The 20,598-nt window shown below is 36.1% G+C and overlaps 1 protein-coding gene across 1 annotated transcript in view; it reads right to left on the bottom strand.

The window, feature by feature from the left end:
* Positions 1 to 20,598, bottom strand: part of LOC126284819 (cap-specific mRNA (nucleoside-2'-O-)-methyltransferase 1) — a 241,890-nt gene that overhangs the window by 43,259 nt on the left and 178,033 nt on the right. The window contains exons 13-14 of the mRNA XM_049984029.1: positions 14,321 to 14,458; positions 6,848 to 7,061 (exon numbers count right to left, since the gene is read on the bottom strand). Coding sequence (XP_049839986.1) covers positions 6,848 to 7,061; positions 14,321 to 14,458 — 352 coding nt within the window. The remainder of the gene's footprint in view (positions 1 to 6,847; positions 7,062 to 14,320; positions 14,459 to 20,598) is intronic.

Below are 20,598 nucleotides of genomic sequence, written 5' to 3'. Positions count from 1 at the left end.
TTCCTGGGATCAGGACAGATGCCATCACCATACACAAGAAGCCCCCATATTTTTATTTCATGGATGGCAAAGAAGCACTTTTTCAGATTCAGATGGAGACCTGCAGTCTGTATGCATTTCAAATGGATGTTAGGCAACTTAGATGTTCTTCAAATGTTTTTTTTAATGACAATGTCCATTTAAGGTGTTGAAACAGTTGTCCCATCATATGTTCGAAGTTGGTATAATTTTGAATGTCACAGGCTGTAAGATGTCTTTCCCTGTCAGCCTTGACTTGTCAGTAGCCTGCCTGGGTTGAAAAATACTTTGCTCCTTTCAGACAGTCTAGGGTGTCATCAATGCACAGCAATGGGTAGACATCTTTTTTGTGATTTTGTTCAGTCACTGATAGTCAATGCAGAAATGTGACATGCCATCCTTCTTTTAACCAAGAACTGCAGGAGAAGACCAAGGACTCTGTGAAGGTCAATGATGCCATCTTGCAGCATCTCCACTACCTCTCAGATTATCTGACTTTCTGCTGGTGACAGGTCTGCTTTTTCTCCACTCAGGATCTGAATCAGCCAAACAATTGCCCAGAATGGCTAACAGTCTCTGATGTAGTACCTTGCTCAGGCCACATCCTATATGAGTTTCAATAGTACCTTCCTCCCCTGCATAATCTGTAGTGGTAGCAGGGCACAATTTTTCATTCATGGCTTTAAGCTGCTCTTCCTGGACTGGTACAGCTGTCCCTTTCGGGATGAGTTGTCACTGCTCAAGACAATTAGTGATCCAAAGTTCTCCTTGACCATCTACAATGCCTATGGTCATTGCTGGTGTATATATTTCTTTTGTAAGCTGATTACCTTTTTGCAATAGACGAAAGCTTCACAGTTTAATTGAGCAGCTTGACTTATAATTTGAACTAGCTTACAATTGCAGGATAACATAATCTCCAGCAGCAAGCAAGTGCCCACAGCAGACATTGTTATGTGTGCTTGTTGGAATAGCTTCATCAATCTGGAGCTGTGATATTCCACAGTCTCTGATAGCAAATAATGACTTGGACAGATCACACCCCAGAATAGCATCATTACTACAATATGTTAAAACAACAAATTTGGCAGGATGCATTCTGTCATTGATAGTAGATTCGGTTAAATTCAGTTTTCATTCCATAGGCCCAAAAATGAGATGATTCTTGTGGGTGTGGAACATTTCAGAAGGTATTAAAAAACACTGAACATCTGAATATAATACTCTCTTTCCTGATCATTTGTTGGCAGATTGTCAAAATATGCAAATATGGTAGAGTAAACTGGAACTGCTAATATTTACATAATTAATACACTATCAGAATGAAACACAGTTACACACTTTAAACAAATTTATCATACACAAAAATACCTAATCTTGGCTGTTGTGATCAACTACTGTCAAAACAGAATTCTACAGAAATTTTTACTTAAGTTGGTCTGACAGTTCCTGTTAAGACATCCATCTATAGAGTAGAAGGAGTTGCCTATAAAAAAAAAAGTCTTTCAAACTCTGTTAAAGCTGTACTTTATCTGAAATCCAGTTTTTAATGGTTGCTGACAATTTGTTGAAAATCTATGTTCCTGAATAGTGAACCCCTTTTTTGACAAAGGTTAAGTGTTTTAGGTATTTATGTAGATTGTTCTTATTCCTAACAGTGGTAGTATGTATTGAGCTATTGATTGGAAATAGAGACATATTTGCAACTGATTTCATTAAGGAACAAATATAAAGAAAAGTAGTGGTTAGAAACCCTGTTCTCTGAGCAGGTTTCTACATGATGTTCTTTAATTTACACCACAAATGAGTCTTATTACAACCTTTCACACTCTAAAAACTTTAGCTCAGTTTGACAAGTTACCCTAGAATATGATTCCATGTGACATAATAGAATGAAAGTAAACAAAGTAGGTAAGTTTTTTATACTGATGTCTCCATATGACATCATCTACATTGCAAACACGGACTTGTTTAGGAGGTTCAGTAATTCTGTGGCATGCCCTTCCCACTTGAATTTATTATTTAGTTTGAATCCCAGAAATTTTACATTGTTATCCTCTTCAATCTGTGTCTCTTCATTTGATACACATGTTGGAAAGAAATCTCTTACAGGACCTGCACTGCATATAGTGGGTCTTTTTAAAGTTTAATGACAGTAAATTAGCTTTAAACCATTTATTATTGTCAGTGAAAATTAGCACCCATTTCTAAATCTACGCTTGATGTGCTATTTATGGCAATGTTTGTATCATCTACAAGCAAAACTAACTTAGCATCTGGCAATGTAACAGAAAAGAGGTCATTAATGTACACAGGAAAAAGCAATAGACCCAAGATGGAACCTAGAAGAACACCACATGCAGTTAATTCCCAATCAGATGAAAAGACTGACTGCTTACTCCACAGGTAATTCGAAATGTCACCCTTTGTTTCCTGTTAGTAAGACTTGAAGCATTTCGCAGCACTGCCACTGCCACCATAATATTCTAATTTACTTAAGAGAATGCTGTGATTCACATGATCAAAGGCTTTTGTTGGGTCACAGAAAATGTCAGTAGCCTCTCTTTTGTTATTAATGAATTAAATACATTCTCACTGTATGTGTAAATAGTCTTCTCTATATCGGAACCCTTAAGGGACCCAAACTGTGACTTAGACAATGTTGCATATTTCATGTTATATTTTTTAAATCATTAAATATCTTGAACTATGCGCTTTTAAAAGTAGCCTATGAGTTAATTCAGGGTATAAGCTAATTCCATTCCAAATTTCTTCCAAAACTGTCAAGCTATTTCAGTGTGAAGGAGTAACAAACATTCTCGCATACGAACTTTCACATTTATAATATGTATGCAGTTGTGCATGATTAGGCAATAAAATCAAATGCTGCATAGTTACACTACTGGTGAAAAAGCTGGAAATAGTTACAGTTGTCTAATACCCAGGAGTAACCACCCAGAAGTATTAAGAGTAGCCTTATATGGAAAAGAGACGTAGACGATAAGCAGTACATATAAAATGAGAGTGGAAGCTTTTGAAACGTGGTGCTATACAAGACTGCTGAACATTAAATGAGTAGACAAAACAACTAATGAGAAGGTACTGAATCAAATTCAAGAGAACAGAAATTTGTGGCACAACTTGGTTAAAAGAAGGTATTAGTTGATAAGGTTCATCCTGAGGCAAAATTGTGGCAGAAGATCAAAGCTTGACAACTGCAGGCAGGTTCAAATGGATTTTCGTTACAATAGTTACACAGTAATGAAGAGACTTGCACAGGATAGACTAGCTTGGAAAATTGCAACAAACCAGTCTTCAGACTGAGAACCACAAAAGAAGTTCAACATTTTAGAAAACAGAGATAAAATAGATCATGAAAAAGGAGAAGTATTTACTTAGAAAGTTTCAGGTACAGTGAAAACAAAATCACACAAAAAATCAAATGTAACAAGGTAAAATTAAAGATCAGATGACAACTTCAAGTAAACAATACCAGGAATTCTATAGCACATAAGAATTAAACAAATCTCTTTATAAAATGTCTATATGACATCATGATGAGATAAAATTAAAAAAAATGAAAAACAACTCAAAACAATATGAGCATAAAAAAGAAATAACAAATACATATGTATGATAGACACCACATTTCAACATTTAAGATGACATGCTTGCATGCATGAGAAAACTGTACAATCATTCCATAACTTCTTTAAATATTTAAGGATGTCAAAAAACTAATCAGAAACACAGACTGACAATAATGAAAATAATGATATTGTGGAAATAATTCTAGGTGATGTATTGAAAGGCATTCAAATTATGAAGACAGGAAAGGTATCTGGAGATGATGATGTTTAACAGAAATGTGTTGATATTGGGCAAAAAAGAAAAAGGAAGTTGTAAAATCATTTACTTTTCTGGAAAGTAATACAATTCTCCAAAACTAGAATAATGCTTTATCACACTACTTCTACTTCTCAAGGGATGAAAAAACTGTAGACCTGTCAGCTTAAAATTATCATCATAAAAAAACATGCTGTTTTAATCTGGTAATGAAACAAGCTGATTTTAGAAGTGGACATGGAACAATGGATTATTTACAAATCCTGAACAAAATTACAGAAATGACTGACTGAATTACCACATCCCATGGGGTTCCAAAATTGTGGAAAAATTTCTGTCTTAGTTTCAGTATAATCCATACCGAAAGGCCTTGCAAAGCAAAGGAGAGATTCAACCTGCAGTAGAACACTGGAGAATTTAGGATAGTGGAAAAATAAGAACTCAAACTTAAGCCAGGCCAGTAGATTCCATATCATAAAAAATCTATTCTCATTATGCCCAAAGGGAGTTTTCATATCCTTAAAACTAGATAAACTAACTAAGAAAGAATACAGTTTAATGGAACACATCTGAATCATCTTGTTTCCTGAGTAAAACTGTACTGTTTGCTCCAAGTGAGGATAAACTTCAACAAATAATCCAAAAAATTCATAAAGCGAACTTGAAAGTGGGTATGAAAATCAATTACAATAAGACTTTAAACAGTGTGTTTCCAGCACAATGAAAAGAAAATTGGACTTGTTGGATGAGTTTTCATATTTATAGATGGAAAGGAAATACACAGAAGAATAATAACATCCTAGCATGCTTGTGATAAACTAAACAGAGTTTTGGAAACTACATCTCTGACATGTCTGAAACAGAAAGTTCACATCACAGCATATTAGTTGTGATTTACACCAGTGCAACATCGACTTTTAAAGCCAATGCCAATCAAAAGCTGAGGTTTGCTCACTGAGAAATGGAGAGCTGTGTCGTGAAGCACCAGAAGACACAGGATAACATCCAAGTAGATAATAGAATATCTGGAAGTGGAATGTGTAAATGTGTCTGCAATGAAAATCAAGGGATGTGGCAAGACAATGTAGCTAGGTGGATGAATTTTAGATGTAACAAGGAAGTACTTTGCTGGATACCAAGAGGTAAGAAAGATAATGAATTACTGGAAGTTGCATATGTGTCACTGGAAAATGTACAGAGGCAAAATGGTTGCATGCAGCTGAAGACCTTAACACATGGAAAAAACTAGACATGGAGTTTATTGAGTAGTGGATGTCAAATGGCTACTGATTGTGGTGATGTCAAGAGAATTACTACAAGATGCCAAATTATCAATAAAACTGAGTATTTTTCTGCATATCATAAAATATACTTAATGTTTATTTTGTATTTCTTTTTTATATAAAGTCCTTTTCTAATCAATTATATGGGTAGTGTCATAAACAAGTCTTTGACAATATTATGCTTTCAAGGTACATGGGCTCACAGTATTCAATCTTTCCTCTGGAAGATTAAGAGGTCAAACTTTTGTACTAAAATGTTCAGTTCTAATTACAAAACTGTTCTTCACTCTCAAATTTTACTATTAAAGGAAAAGTAATTAAATCAAAATCTATCTGAAGTATATTATTAAGTTTTTGATTTCTGTAAGTGACTGTTGTTTTGTGCTTGTAGCGTGCTTTACCTGAAATCTGTGACATGCAGTAACAACTCTTGAGATTCACTGTGATTTTGAAGTTTTTAATGTTTTCTGCTACACACCAGTTGCTTGATTTGGGCTAGCACTGTTTACAACTGGATTGAAAAAACAGTTAAGAAGTTGAAACTGACAAATTTGGAAAGTACTGCACAGACCGGAATAGGCTAAAACTCCCTGACAGCTTTTGAGACAAGTTCAAAAAACTCACTTTGTAGAGTAGCAGCAGCAAAAATCAAATCTCAATTAATATGTCTACTGCCATTTGACGATTCAGCTTTCTATTTGTGATTCATAAAATGAGTACTATCCTCAAGCAATGGTAAAATGCTTTCCTATATTACATGGCTACCTCTCTGAGGGTTGAGGATCCCTTTTTTTTTAATTTTGCAGCCTTGCATGTGTGATTTATTCTGAAAAAATTGTCATTGTTGATAATTGACTGTAATATTTTATGTAAAAAAATGAATAAAATTTATACCTCAGACTGGAACTTCTCATTACAGCCACAATGCCACATACACAAGACTAGTGCATTTCATTTACATAATAAACACTATGAATTCTTAATATTAAGATTTCTTATGGGGACCCGTATGTATGTATTTCTGCATCCCGAGGAAAATACTGTGATGTGTAAAAATCACAAATCTTGTCTTCATTTTTATTACACACTTTTTATGAAGAAACTTAGTTGAATTTTTTGTCTCCAGGGGTCTTCCGAACCAACCCATTCACACACAAATAGTTGTTGCTTAGTTATAAAGCTATACAAGGGCATGTCCAGGATCTGAATTGTGCATGGGGTGTGAGAGGAGATACTGGGGTGGGGTGGGGTGGAGATTCCTCATTTCAGTTTTGTGGTGAATGATCAAACAGTTTTGCAATTTCACTACACATTACATACCTAGGAGTGCACTTGCTACATGTCAATATACATTACATATTCCAGCTTTCTTCAAGATGATACTGATTAGACAATTCTGTCTGCTTCATGAAGCAAGATGTAAGTTGATTTGTAAAAATATCTTTCTAAGTGGTATGGGGAGGGGTCATTTATGTCCTTGAAACCACAGTTTAAATAAGCACTAGGACTGTACATTAATTTCAGTCAGAACAATTGCAACTTTTATTGATATTTTTATTCGTGCATGGGGAAGCAATCAATTCCATAAATTTTACTCACTATTTCAGTATATTCCACATACAAGAATGAAGGAAAATAGTTAAGTGCAAATTTAACATTACCCATCTGAAGTCACACTCCATAATGCAGAAGATACTAACCGTTCAGTGATATGTAAATTATGGACATCAGTGCCTCCAAGAGAGACAGCATCAATAATATGTAGGGTGTTTATTTTGCGCTGAGACTTTCCTTCACCCTTAAGCTCCATCACAGGCTCTGCTAGCACCAAAGTATCAGGACTCAATTCCAGTGTACTCTGCTCACGAATCCACTGTCCTGACTGATACCGGTATACCTTTGAACGGCCCAACCCTGCCAACCAGAAAGTAGTAACTGCCAAGTATAATATGGAAACACAGTATTATCACAAAATGTTGAAAAATCTAAAGATTTTGTCTTGATACACATTCTACTGAAGCTGCACCTCATGACAATATGAGGCTGACATTGCAGTTTCCTTCATTTACATGTTGAAATTAATAATGATTGTTTAAAATACAAAATCTAAAGATAACACTTGGGTCTCATACTGTAATTCTTTCATCTAATATTAGCTACATCAACAATCACAATTGCAAGAGAGCATACATATTTTACATATGGATCTATAGTCCCAATAATAATAATAATAATAATAATAATAATAATATGCTACAGAGAGATTCGGAAGGTGCTGTTGGGATCACAGTATTGCTTCTGCAAGCTCTGAGGATAACACTTTGAGAGCGATGCTTTTCATGAGAGGTTTTCCCAATCAAAGAACAACATTTAAGCTCACTGTCTTTTAATGAGCAAAATTAAGGAAGACGATAAAAATGTTAGATTATTTCAAAATCGCTGTTGTAGTTCTTGAGCACCGTCTTATGTGTTGTACGCTGTTACTACAGCACTAGATTACTTTCATCTGAAGATGACAAACAGATGCTCTGACAAAATAGTGCAAAGTTTTAGTAATACTATTTCATTAAACACCCATGACCCTTGGCACATTTATTGTGTTAGGAAAACCTTAAACAGGTTGAGGATTGTTAGAAGTCACAAGTAATTTTTGTACACCATCCAAAATTAATTAGTTCTGAATTCTGTGAAAATTTTTTCTCCTATTCTTCTTGACAGTATCCCAATAACATACCAGGAAAAGGTAAAGAAATAGGGTGTACTTTATATAAGTGCCACAAGTGGCCAGAAAATACTGCTGCCATGTGCAGTAAGACTTTTGTTTGCTTCTGTATGTTCAAGAAGCTTTGGAACATATTCCCCTATGGTGAGAAACATACACTTGCGCAATCATCACTTGTTCTGTTAAACTTTCACTACTGTGATGCACTCCAATACGGCACAAGTCATGAAAACTACAGACAGTTAGAACTAGCCACAAATGCTTGTGTGAATTACATATGCAACATCCACATATTTTACCATGTCAATGCTGCCTGCACCCAGTTAGAATATTTGTGGTTGAACAAGTTACACAGCTGCCATAGGTTATGTTTTGGTTACTCTGGGTGCATGTGCCCCAAACCTCACATCAGAGACCAGGTACCTGACACCTTTTCACTCTTTGAAAAAACTTTTTCTCTCCTATTTTTGATCTTTATCATATTTGTGAAAATGCTTTCAATGGTCGATATGCGCTAGAGGATACGATTCAAAGTAATGAACACAATCCTTATACAAACTTCAATGTGGTTAATCCATATTTCCACACGAATTGCTACATATTGTGAAATGTATAGCTATTTGCATAAAACAATACATAGATGCACATTCCTGCCCATTCTCCTGCAGCGACACTGCACATGCCCATGCATCGTGTGTTGGAAACAGCTTGGGGTGGGCTGAGGTGGGGTGGGGGGTTTGCACATCATGCTTACCCAAAGTGGCATACATGTAAGGGTAGCTGATGTTACTGACTATCACCCAGCATAATAATATTATTGATATGTGAGTGCAGTTGTGGGTAATGGCTTGAGTAAAATATGTAGGGTGTCTTGGTTACATGTGAGAGAAGGTCTTGGGCCTTGATCTTGCCAAGATAAATAAATCAATAAACAGAATAAAATAACATATCGACCAACACTGATGTAGCAAATTTAGCTTGAAATAGAATCACATCTAGAAAATTGCTAAACAAAAGTGCTTGGCAATTTCTAAACTGAACAGTTTCGAAGGAGGAATCAAAAGTATTTTCTTTACTTAGGAATATGGATCGTGCTATTTGGTAACAGTTATTTTTTCAGGAATATGTAATGAAAAAAATAAATAAATAGTTACAAAACTTTAAATTGTTAAGCATCATCTCTAAGAAACCATGTTTCTCTTTTTCTTTCATGCATATTTACTCATTTTTTAGTCAATACAAGGAGGTGGCGGTCAGTAAGAAATCACGAGTGTGTTAGCCTGAAAATAAAAACAGAATGTGTGAAAAAAAGTGTAATATGCGAAAGATTCAGTGTCTGTTGTGATCCAAAATGTATTGTGTGCAATAGTGTCACTTAAGAAGCAAAAGAAAATGGTTCCTGTGCAGAGAATGTGTGATGTTTCTCAGAATGAGAGTGTACACCTGTCCTTTTTTCCCCCTAAGGTAAGTCTTTCTGCTCCCGGGATTGGAATGACTCCTTACCCTCTCCCTTAAAACCCACATCCTTTCGTCTTTCCCTCTCCTTCCCTCTTTCCTGAAGAAGCAACCGTCGGTTGCGAAAGCTAGAAATTCTGTGTGTGTGTTTGTGTGTTTTATTTATGGTGCCTGTCTACCAGCGCTTTCCCGCTTGGTAAGTCTTGGAATATTTGTTTTAAATATTCAGTCTCTAAGAAATAAATACCTTGAACTATAAGTTGCTTTAGATGAGTTTAACATTGAGTGCTTGTGTCTTTCAGAGCATTGGTGTACAGAATATGAATTAAACAATATCATTATACACCCTTTTACACTAGCTAGCTCTTACTGTAGGGAAAACGCCAGAAATGGTGGTGTCTGTATTTACACAAAAACAGGGACAAAATTCAAAAGAAGATGTGATATTGAAAAGTTAAGTGTAGAAAAGCATTTTGAAGCAGCTGCTATTGAGTTGTATGGTAAGCAAAGGAAAATGATAGTGATGATTGTTTACGGTCACCATGTGGAGATATAGATAAATTTTTGTCCAAACTAGAAATTATGTTAAACATGGGGTACAATGTAAAAGCTACTGTGCTTCTTTGTGGGGATTTTAACATAAATCTTATGTGCAATAATACGGTTAAAGATAAATTTCTGAATATTTTACAGTTTTAACACGTTACCCCATGTAATAGGTCCTACTCGAATAACAAACAAATCACAGACGCTCATAGATGATATATTCTCAAACATAGATTCCAATGAAGTGGAGGTCAATAACACTGACCTTGGTTTATCTGATCACAATGCTCTTGTGCTTACTGATCCCCCAATGCCTGTGAAAAAAACTTCTTGCCAAACTTATAAAAGAATTTTTTCTAAAGAAAACTGCACACATTTTAACTGTCTAACCAATGAAAGCTGGACAGATGTGAGATCAGAATCAAGTGGAAATAATGCATATAATACCTCTCTTCTATATTCATGTCACATTTTGAAATGTGTTTCCCTAAGAAGTTAGTGAGGTCGAAGTCTTCAGAACAAAAAGCACACAAACATTGGATAACTACAGGCATTAGGACTTCCAGTGTAACCATGGAAAGACTGAACCAAGAAATTAAAACTTGCTCAGATCCACAGTTTGTAGAATATTTAAAAACATACAGAAAGATATACTGAAAGGCAATAGCAAAGGCAAAGTTGCTATATAATGACAATTTAATCAGTACCTCAGACAACAAACCACAAATTGTATGGGACATTGTGAGGAATAAAACTACTACCTTGGGAGAAGAGGAAGAAGCAGTACCCAAAAGCAGTGGAAATTGCAATATAGAAATGAAGGATATGGCAAACTATATTAATAATTACTAACAAAGAGATAGAGGGGCTGGCCAGTACTTACTCAGCTCAGTACAGCCGATAGAAACACAAAAAACAACCGAAAATTTAAGTTCCTAGCTTTCGGAATAAATGTTCCTTCATCAGGGAGGAGGGGAAAGAAAGGGAAGAAGGGAAAGTGGATTTAGTTACTCACAATCCAGGTTATGAAACAACAGGGAAAGGAAAGCAGGGAGGGTAGCAAGGATGGAGGCATAGTTGTCAGAGGGAAGCCAAAGATATTCTACTGTAGGTACTGTGCCAGCTTCAAACCAAAGAGGATCGAGTATAGATTTAAATGTCAGGAAGTCTTTTCTGAAAGTATTTGTATGGAGTGTAGCCATGTATGGAAGTGAAACATGGACGATAAATAGTTTGGACAAGAAGAGAATAGAAGCTTTCGAAATGTGGTGTTACAGAAGAATGCTGAAGATTAGATGGGTAGATCACGTAACTAATGAGGAGGTATTGAATAGGATTGGGGAGAAGAGAAGTCTGAGGCATCAAGGGATCACCAATTTAGTACTGGAGGGCAGCGTGGAGGGTAAAAATCATAGAGGGAGACCAAGAGATGAATACACTAAGCAGATTCAGAAGGATGTAGGTTGCAGTAAGTACTGGGAGATGAAGAAGCTTGCACAGGATAGAGCAGCATGGAGAGCTGCATCAACCAGTCTTAGGACTGAAGGCGACGACAACAACAACAACAACAACAATATTAGTGGTTGATAACCATATAAAGTAGGCAATAACTATTGCTAATCTTTCGGACAGTGACTTCAAACACATGCAGAGTTACATTCTCCAGGCCAACTACATTATAGTTGGGTGGTACAATTTAACAATGTCAATGCGTGCACATGTGTGTGTGTGTGTGTGTGTGTGTGTGTGTGTGTGTGTGTGGTGGTGGTGTGGGGGGTGGGGTTTAGTAATATTTTCAGTTATGTTAATATGCCCTTTCAGGAAACCATCCCGGCATTTGCCTGGAGTGATTTAGGGAAATCACGGAAAACCTAAATCAGGATGGTCGGACGCGGGATTGAACCGTCCCGAATGCGAGTCCAGTGTCTAACCACTGCGCCACCCCGCTCGGTATGTTCCAACTAGCTCTTAAAAAGTTTGCCATGGTGTTGCTTTATGTTACCTGGCAAACTAACTATAGAATTTTCTCCCAGTTTCAAAGGGACTATGATCCGTAGTTCTTTTATTAGTCAGTATCCTATGATAGTGACATCTGGTTCATATATTGTAATTATAGATGTCTCTGCTCATTACACTTATTTCGTCATTTTTTTTTTACAAACATTATTATCATAAGGACATACAATGGACACACAGTCAGTAAATCATAATTTTTGAAGCATTCCCTACAAGACTGACATTTGCTTATATTAGCATATATCCTAATTGCTCTCTTTTCAAGCCTGGAAATCCTGTCCATGTAGACTGTGGGTGCCCCACCCCAAATCTCAATCCCATATTGCAAATGTGAATGGATTAAATCGTTCTACACTTGTTAAAGGATTTTTTTTTGGGGGGGGGGGGGGGGGGGGGGGGAAGACAACATTATATTTGCAACTAAGTAAACATTCCTCATAATCTTTTTACAGATGTTGCTGACATACCCTTTCCTTGTGAGATGTTCATCAATCAAAATGCTTTAAAACTTATTTATCAGATGTTTCAACTGTAGAAAGTGATTCAATACGAGTATTATCACAACTTAACAAGAACTTTATTACTACATTCTTGTCCTTCTTCAATGTACATTTATTCATTGTTAGATGTTCTGTGATAATTTCAAAGTTTTTTGTTTTATTGCTTTGGAATGATAACTGCTCAACATGACCCCAACTAATAAATGAAGTATCATGAGCACAGTTCACAAGTTTTAAGTTTTGTGACTGTATTACATCATTAACATCTAACCAACTAAACTGTTTATTAAATATGTTATTAATTCATTTTTGCATTCTTTAAGTAATGTCATCCCAGCCACTACATTTTTTTTTTAACTCTGAGTTTGAGATTATTCTTCTGAGTTGTTCATTCCAAGGGTGACAATGTTGAGAAATAAGTATGTAGACATGAAAAATAAAGATCTAGAATTTTAATACAGTTTGTTTCATTTAAAAAGCTGTAAGAGTATTCACATAAAAAATTTGGAGCATTACTTTTCAGCATGCCCTTGCATCATACCTAGCAGTGGTCTCTGAAGCATGTCAAAGTTTTCAGTGATGGAGGATTGGCAATGATGCAGGCCTCAGCTGGTGAAACCTGGGTGCACACCCAACCGTGACTGGTCAAGTGTTCTGAGATACTCAACTTTTAGAATAAACTAGAGGGTACCTGTGGCTTTTTCAAAATATGAACTGGCTGGGAAACATTACCATTCAATACTTTCAATAAATGTCTAACTCACAAGATAGTAAAACAATAATGTATATTCCTAGACAGAGAAATACATAAAATAAGAGGGGGAAAGGCAACCACTCACCTATATCTAGGTTTAACATATGTCTGTGATTAGCTCAGCTTTTTACTGCTGTCTAGGATTACAAAATGTGTGGAGCTTGAAAATTTTATGACTGATGAGAATTTTTTAAAATTTTAGACTTGTATGTCTGAATTTGCATATTTAAACATTCTAGTACTCTGTTGTCTATCTCAGCAGACCTCAGAGCAAGCACTGAGATTTATGGGTATGTGTGGCTACCAGTTTCTCTGCAGCTTTTCACTTAATTGGAAACACAACAAAGGCAACAGTTTTTGTTGTTTTTGTGTGTGAAGTATCTCATCTACACTGTTTGATCATTTTATCTGTATTCATTTTTTGTCTTATTGTTTTGCAATGAACAAAAGAAATGTGTATTTAATCTTAACCCGCAACAGGAATAGTTTTGGTTTGTATAATTACAGCAGCAATGAACCTGTTTATTGCACACTATGTGCCGGAGAATTTTATTTTGCACATAAAGGAAAGGGTGACAGTAAGGCCACATGAAAATAGCTAAAAATAAGAGTGCTATAAAGGCAATCAGATGAAAACGAGACAGATGGAAGAAAAGTAAGTAAATTGTTTATGGTTTCAATTTCCTTATATAACTTTTTTCCAAGCATAAGTGCATACAGACACACACACAACCACACAGACACCCAAACGCACATCCCATGGTCACAAGCAAGAGTGAAGTGCCTTTCCCTCATTTCACAAGATAGTAAAAATATTAAATAAATAAATGTAAATTCTGAAGCCATACTTATGATCCTATAAGATCAAAACAAAAGAACAATATATAGACATGCATTTGAATATTAAACCAGGGACTCTGATAAAACACTTGCAATATTCAGTGTAAAAAATGGCAGGTAAGAGGAGCTTTTCTGCTTTCTGTATCTCTTGTTCCTTAGGTGGTGTCTGTTTCTGAGGCTTTTTCATTACACATACTTCACCAACCATTTTCTCATAATACTGCTGTTCTGTCATTACTAGAAATTCTGTGTTTACAATATCATAAGCTTTGATTACACAGTTCATACATTGTTACACTGTGAAATAACAAATACAATAAGCTTCTCTAACATTTCTTACCTAGATAGAAGGTTACATTGTTCTGCTCCCGATTGCTTGCGAGAACTACACAGTGCCAATCATACACAGACTTCACCTTCTCCTCCAGAACAGAAGGCAACAATTCCATACCACTATCAGACAACAAGCTGGTGCCAGCTGGAAGTAAAAGAAAGAGTTATTAAAAAATAGACTAAAAAACTGTGTTTGTGACAAATTCGATGTCAAAAAACAGCTTCTCCGCCTACACTTACAAATCTACATAGACTTCTTAAATTTGGCAAATGTTAGGTATTTTTTTAAACAGAATTTGTTTCATTTATGAATTAAATGAGTGAAGTAAAAACTATAAGCATAGGAGGAGGAAGAGAATCCTAAAAAATGTAACCACAGAATTCACTGATACAATCTCAAAATTCACCATGATCTAAAAAATATCATTGCATATAAACAATCAATTTCAGTTCTATGGCTGACTCTGACTGGATACCACATAGAGCTTGAGAATAAACTAGTTTCAACAATGATAATTTGTTGAGATTTGTCATAGTAGTTTAGAACCTATGTTGTTAAGGAACATTTTTCTTGAAAGTACGAATGTGAACCAGAATCCAGATGCTGCGAATATTTTAACAGGAGTACTCGTAAGAAAATAATGGTGGCAGGTTAGACTTTAACCTCCAAAGGATTAGGCCAGTTGATCTAGAGGTCCTTGAAAGGGTTTAAAATGAATATCATTTAGTTATTTAGGATGTTTCCCGAATGACAATTTAACTTTAACATTATACATAAAAATTTGGGCAATGTTTTGTATGTACATGTGATGAATGTTAGATAATAAGTTTGAAAAGTAATTTTCAAAAGGTGAAGCACAATAACATTACAAATAAATGTTGATCTTTCTCATTGAAAGACATGTCTTGGAACAATTCTTATAATTATACTATTCAGACAGATGACCTAAAGTGTGTTATTTTTCTGACAGATTATGACAATATTGCTTCCCATCCCTATAGGAATACTTGTTTTCTATTTGTCATCACAATACATGGTATTATTTTTGATCTGTACTGCTACATGTACTCTCTGTCAATGCTAATTACAGTCAGCACCACACTTCATATTTGATCGGAACAGAGAGAACATTTAACATGTTGTACAATGAAAAGTATCCTTTGCCACACCCTTCACAGAAGTTTGTACAGTTATGTACAGGCAATGAAATTTAACAAGTTTGTAGTTGTGTGTGACATTTTTCGTGCTGCTCATGGTATAAATTGATAAATGTTATGTTATTTTGAGGTAATGATCACTTTGGCAGGAAGGGAAAAATGGCAATACTACGAAAGGGATAAAATACAGGGAGCGAAAGGCTATTTACAATTTGTACAGAAACCAGATGGCAGTTATAAGAGTCGAGAGACATGAAAGGGAAGCAGTGGTTGGGAAGGGAGTGAGACAGGGTTTTAGTCTCTCCTCGATGTTATTCAATCTGTATATTGAGCAAGCAGTAAAGGAAACAAAAGAAAAATTCGGAGTAGGTATTAAAATCCATGGAGAAGAAATAAAAACTTTGAGGTTCGCCGATGACATCGTAATTTTGTCAGAGACATCAAAGGACTTGGAAGAGCAGTTGAACGGAATATATAGTGTCTTGAAAGGAGGATATAAGATGAACATCAATAAAAGCAAAATGAGGATAATGGAATGTAGTCGAATTAAGTCGGGTGATGCTGAGGGAATTAGATTAGGAAATGAGACACTTAAAGTAGTAAAGGAGTTTTGCTATTTGGGGAGCAAAATAACTGATGATGCTTGAAGTAGAGAGGATATAAAATAGTAGACTGGCAATGGCAAAGAAAGCGTTTCTGAAGAAGAGAAATTTGTTAACATCAAGTATAGATTTAAGTGTCAGGAAGTCATTTCTGAAAGTATTTGTATGGAGTGTAGCCATGTATGGAAGTGAAACATGGACGATAAATAGTTTGGACAAGAAGAGAATGGAAGCTTTCGAAATGTGGTGCTACAGAAGAATGCTGAAGATTAGATGGGTAGATCACATAACTAATGAGGAGGTATTGAATAGAATTGGGGAGAAGAGGAATTTGTCGCACAACTTGACAAGAAGAAGGGACCGGTTGGTAGGACATGTTCTGAGGCATCAAGGGATCACAAAGTTAACATTTGAGGGCAGCATGGAGGGTAAAAATTGTAGAGGGAGACCAAGAGATGAATACACTAAGCAGATTCAGAAGGATGTAGGTTGCAGTAAGTACTGGGAGATGAAGAAGCTTGCACAGGATAGAGTAGTATGGAGAGCTGCATCAAACCAGTCTCAGGACTGAAGACAACAACAACAACAACAACAACAACAACAACTACAAAATTGTTTAAAACATGTAAACAATGTATTTGCATGACAGTTAGAGTACAGTAATATTAGTTTAAAATAATGCTGTTGCAAAAAGTGTATCAAGTGAACCAAATACCAATTGTAAAGTTGGATGAGAAGTAATCATCTGACGAATAGTAGCAACGATAATCAGGTCAGAAATGCCTGTAGTGAACAGTGGCCATCAGACTAAATGGTATTGCCAGACTGCATAAAAAACAGATTGAATAATGGATGGTCCATGTCAAATGGTAGGCTTAGTGAGGTCTAGAAATGGACGTGTGAAATTGGCAATCCAATTTACACCAGTAAAATCTGAAGGTGATTGCTACAATGTTTCACCTTACAGTAGAAAGGCCTACACCATTTTCAACTTGCGAAATTGTAACTTTTAGAGACAAAATGTTGAATTAAACATTCAATTGTTGAACTGTTTGCAGCACGTTTCTTATGTTTATTTACTACACAAACTGAGCTTTTGACAAAAACCACCATTGCCTTCTTCCAGAAAACATCTGACTGTACAATAAGTCCGAGAATCACATAAATTACCAGATGTGGAATTCCCACTGTTACCAGAGATTACATTGATGCCAATGATGAAATGTTACTTGCAACATTTTTGTTTCCATCATGAAATATAATACAGGACATATTCCTATGCAGTTGCTGTGAGTTAACGAGCACTGCGCTCTCATTTAAATATGTGGTCGAAAGAGTCAGCCTATAGGAATTGTGAAACGAACCCCGTTGTCCAGGACCATGTGCCACAAAGGGCACAGTTTCACCACGAGACAGTGTGCGAGTGAGACAGACTAGAACCTACAGCATAGAGAAATCCAGTAGAAGCCGTTTGTGGCCAAGGAGATGTAGCAGTGTTAAACATGGCAGACCCAAGATCGGCCATAAAGAGAAATATTTATGAAAACTAATTCTGTAGTAATGCAGGGAATCAAGCCACAGTAAATTTAATCTGCCATCCTCCATAAATTTCATAGTGATCTCAATAAAACTTGAATATTGATCATATCTATAATAGTGTACGATTTACTGTTAAACTGAAATTAACAAGTTTTGTAACAAATACCTGAATGCTAAAATCTGAATGCTTTGGTCGATCTTAACGATCAACATTTCATATAGAAGCGCATAATTGAAATGACAAATGTTGTACTTATCACCTCTATAACGTTATTTGTTTAAAAGATATAGTAAATTTAAATTATCAGTATTTACTGTTAAGCATCAGATCATAATTTTCTCCACAAAAAACACATTGACAGCATTAATTAGGTAATAGAATATTTGTTGTAAAGTTTAGTGCCTAATATAGTTACTTTTGTTTTTTATTTATTTATCAGAAAGCACATTGGTGCAAGGCTACTGGCCACAGCATTCAAAGTTAAGAAGGAAATTGTATTGGTTTTATGCAAAAGTATTTAACAGGGGATATTATTATTATTATTTTATTTAGCACATGAAAGTGGTCAAGCTTTGATTATTTAAATACGTTAGAATGTAAAATAATGTTGAATAAGCTGTAGCCAATCAGATGGACGGTTTCAGGAAAGGGAACTGCCCTAGTCAGTTGAGCGAGGATATTTGGCGCACGGGAAATGCGGCCAGGGATGTGCAGAGGACAGTGGGGGTGGAGACACCAAAGGGTACAGTTCGGATGCAGACGCGAAAGCAGACGGTCAGTCTTTGGGCAGATAGGAAGTGAAATAACAGAAAATTTTGCATTGTGTTGTATCGCAGGACTTAGTCTCTGAGCAGCGAGCAGCCATGCGCCTGTGTGAATTCTAACTTTTCATGTAGATAACTTGTATTTTGTGATGAGAGAGTGAATGAACGAACTGTGTCAAATGGATATGTGCTTGAGTTCGGTTTTAGTTTGTTTTCTGAATAAACATTATTCTAACCAAATAGCAAATACCTTCTCTACACTGAAATAATTCATCTAGCCTCTATGTTGAGACAAAATAGCTGCTGATCATATGAAATAACATCAGCTGTCTCCAGAAAATGCACCCACAGCTCACAGTCTAGTGGTGAGCTTTGTTCCTTCTGGATCACAGGGTCCCAGGTTTGATTCCCAGCCGGGTTGGGGATTTTCTGTAACCAGGGACTGAGTGTTTGCATTGTCCTCATCATTTTATGATCATTCAGGAAAATGGTGAGACTGGATAGTGAAAAGATTTGGAAGTTATACGTGCACCGATAATCACATCGTTGAGTGCCCAGCAAATCACAATCATCATCATCAATATCATCTCCAAAAAATACAAATCCACATATAGCCAAGCAACACATCAAGATTGGCACATGATGCACGTTCTGTGCTTTGAAGCTACATCAAGAAAATTGGATACATTTTACACACATATGGGATTAAAACCATCATTCACACACATAAAAATAAATAAATAAGAAAATCAAAGAGATGTTGTAACCTGTATAAGATGGCCATGGGTTCAGACTCTCAGGCATTTATAGTATTCCATGTGAATGTGGCTGCAAGGGACACCTATTGATACCATTTGACAGGGCTGTAGTGAACATTGACAATATTTCACCTGCAGGTATCTAAATAGATCTGCTGTTGCCGAATGCAGACATATTAATATGCACAAAATGTTGTTTGAGCAGGCACATATTCTAGTCCACCCTTCAAGCTACTGAGACTCAGTCATTGAAACTGCAGTGCAAATTAGAAGGTGTGTCAACAATTTTGTCAGAGGTACTGGATTTTCAGTCAGCAGAGCATGGAAACAAGCACTTGACTCAGAGCAATGCGAGCTAACATCCCAAAGATGTTTGGGCTCACATGCGGTTCTTCTTCATCGAAATGTCTTTGCTCAAACTCATCTAGGAATTGAACCACACGAATCGCATTACATTCTCTAAATTAAACACTGGTGACCCTTTGGTTAAATTATCTACAAAATACAAAGTTAATATAACTGCTATATTTTGCATGTTGGGCTTTGTCTCACTTTCAATACAAATGAATAATTTTTTTGCATTCACTTGTCACAATCTGTGGATAATGAATTACCCTTGGCAGCCTTCCTGTTGCTCATAGTCACCATCTATGTTCCAGTTCGCATCTTCTCATACAGTACATTTATCACTTCACAATGACCTATGTCCAACATAATGTCATCAACACTGTAATCAAGTTTTAGGAGCATCCTGTAGATGCAATATATTGTTACGAATCCTGGCTAAACATTAACACTTCTGAAGCTTGGGCCAAATTTTGACAGATTCTAATACTTTAGTAGACCTCTTATTAAAAGTTCATTGCATTCAACAGTAACTTTTTATCGTACAGGAGGAATTTCAGTGATGTCTCTTTCAGCTACTGAGCCTACGGGAAGAATATTTCAAGGGTGGTACATTTCCCACATAGCTGATTGCATGGGAATTTCAAAAAAAGATGTAAGTCTTACTTTTAGCCTGCTTGACTGCAATACAAAGATATTCTTGATAATTATAGTCTTCGACAACATGCCAATGTCAGTGTGTATCTGCTTCAATATCTTGTAAATGTATTTTACTTTTGGGATAGCCTACGGAATTGAATTTGTAGAGCCATTTCAGGCTTAGATTTAGGTGTGGTATTCCATTAATATGTTATAGTTCTTTTTATTGGGGGGGGGGGGGGGGTGCGGGGGGTGAAACTGTAAGACCAATTTATTCTATTAATGATGCAGGCAACACTGGAACATGGTGCTCTTACTTAAAAATTTCAACTTGAGTGGTTATTCTAATATCGGTAACAAGTAGCAGCATTGGAAAATAAACACGCATGCACATGCATATGCAGTTGAAGCTGGTGGTGTCCATTCTGTAGAATTGATCTATTCTCCAGCCCACCAATGAACTTCCCCTCTCTCTCCCC

Source organism: Schistocerca gregaria, chromosome 8, assembly GCF_023897955.1.
Source record: "Schistocerca gregaria isolate iqSchGreg1 chromosome 8, iqSchGreg1.2, whole genome shotgun sequence".
Taxonomy (NCBI): domain Eukaryota; kingdom Metazoa; phylum Arthropoda; class Insecta; order Orthoptera; family Acrididae; genus Schistocerca; species Schistocerca gregaria.
This window is presented reverse-complemented; position numbering and strand designations above follow the sequence as displayed.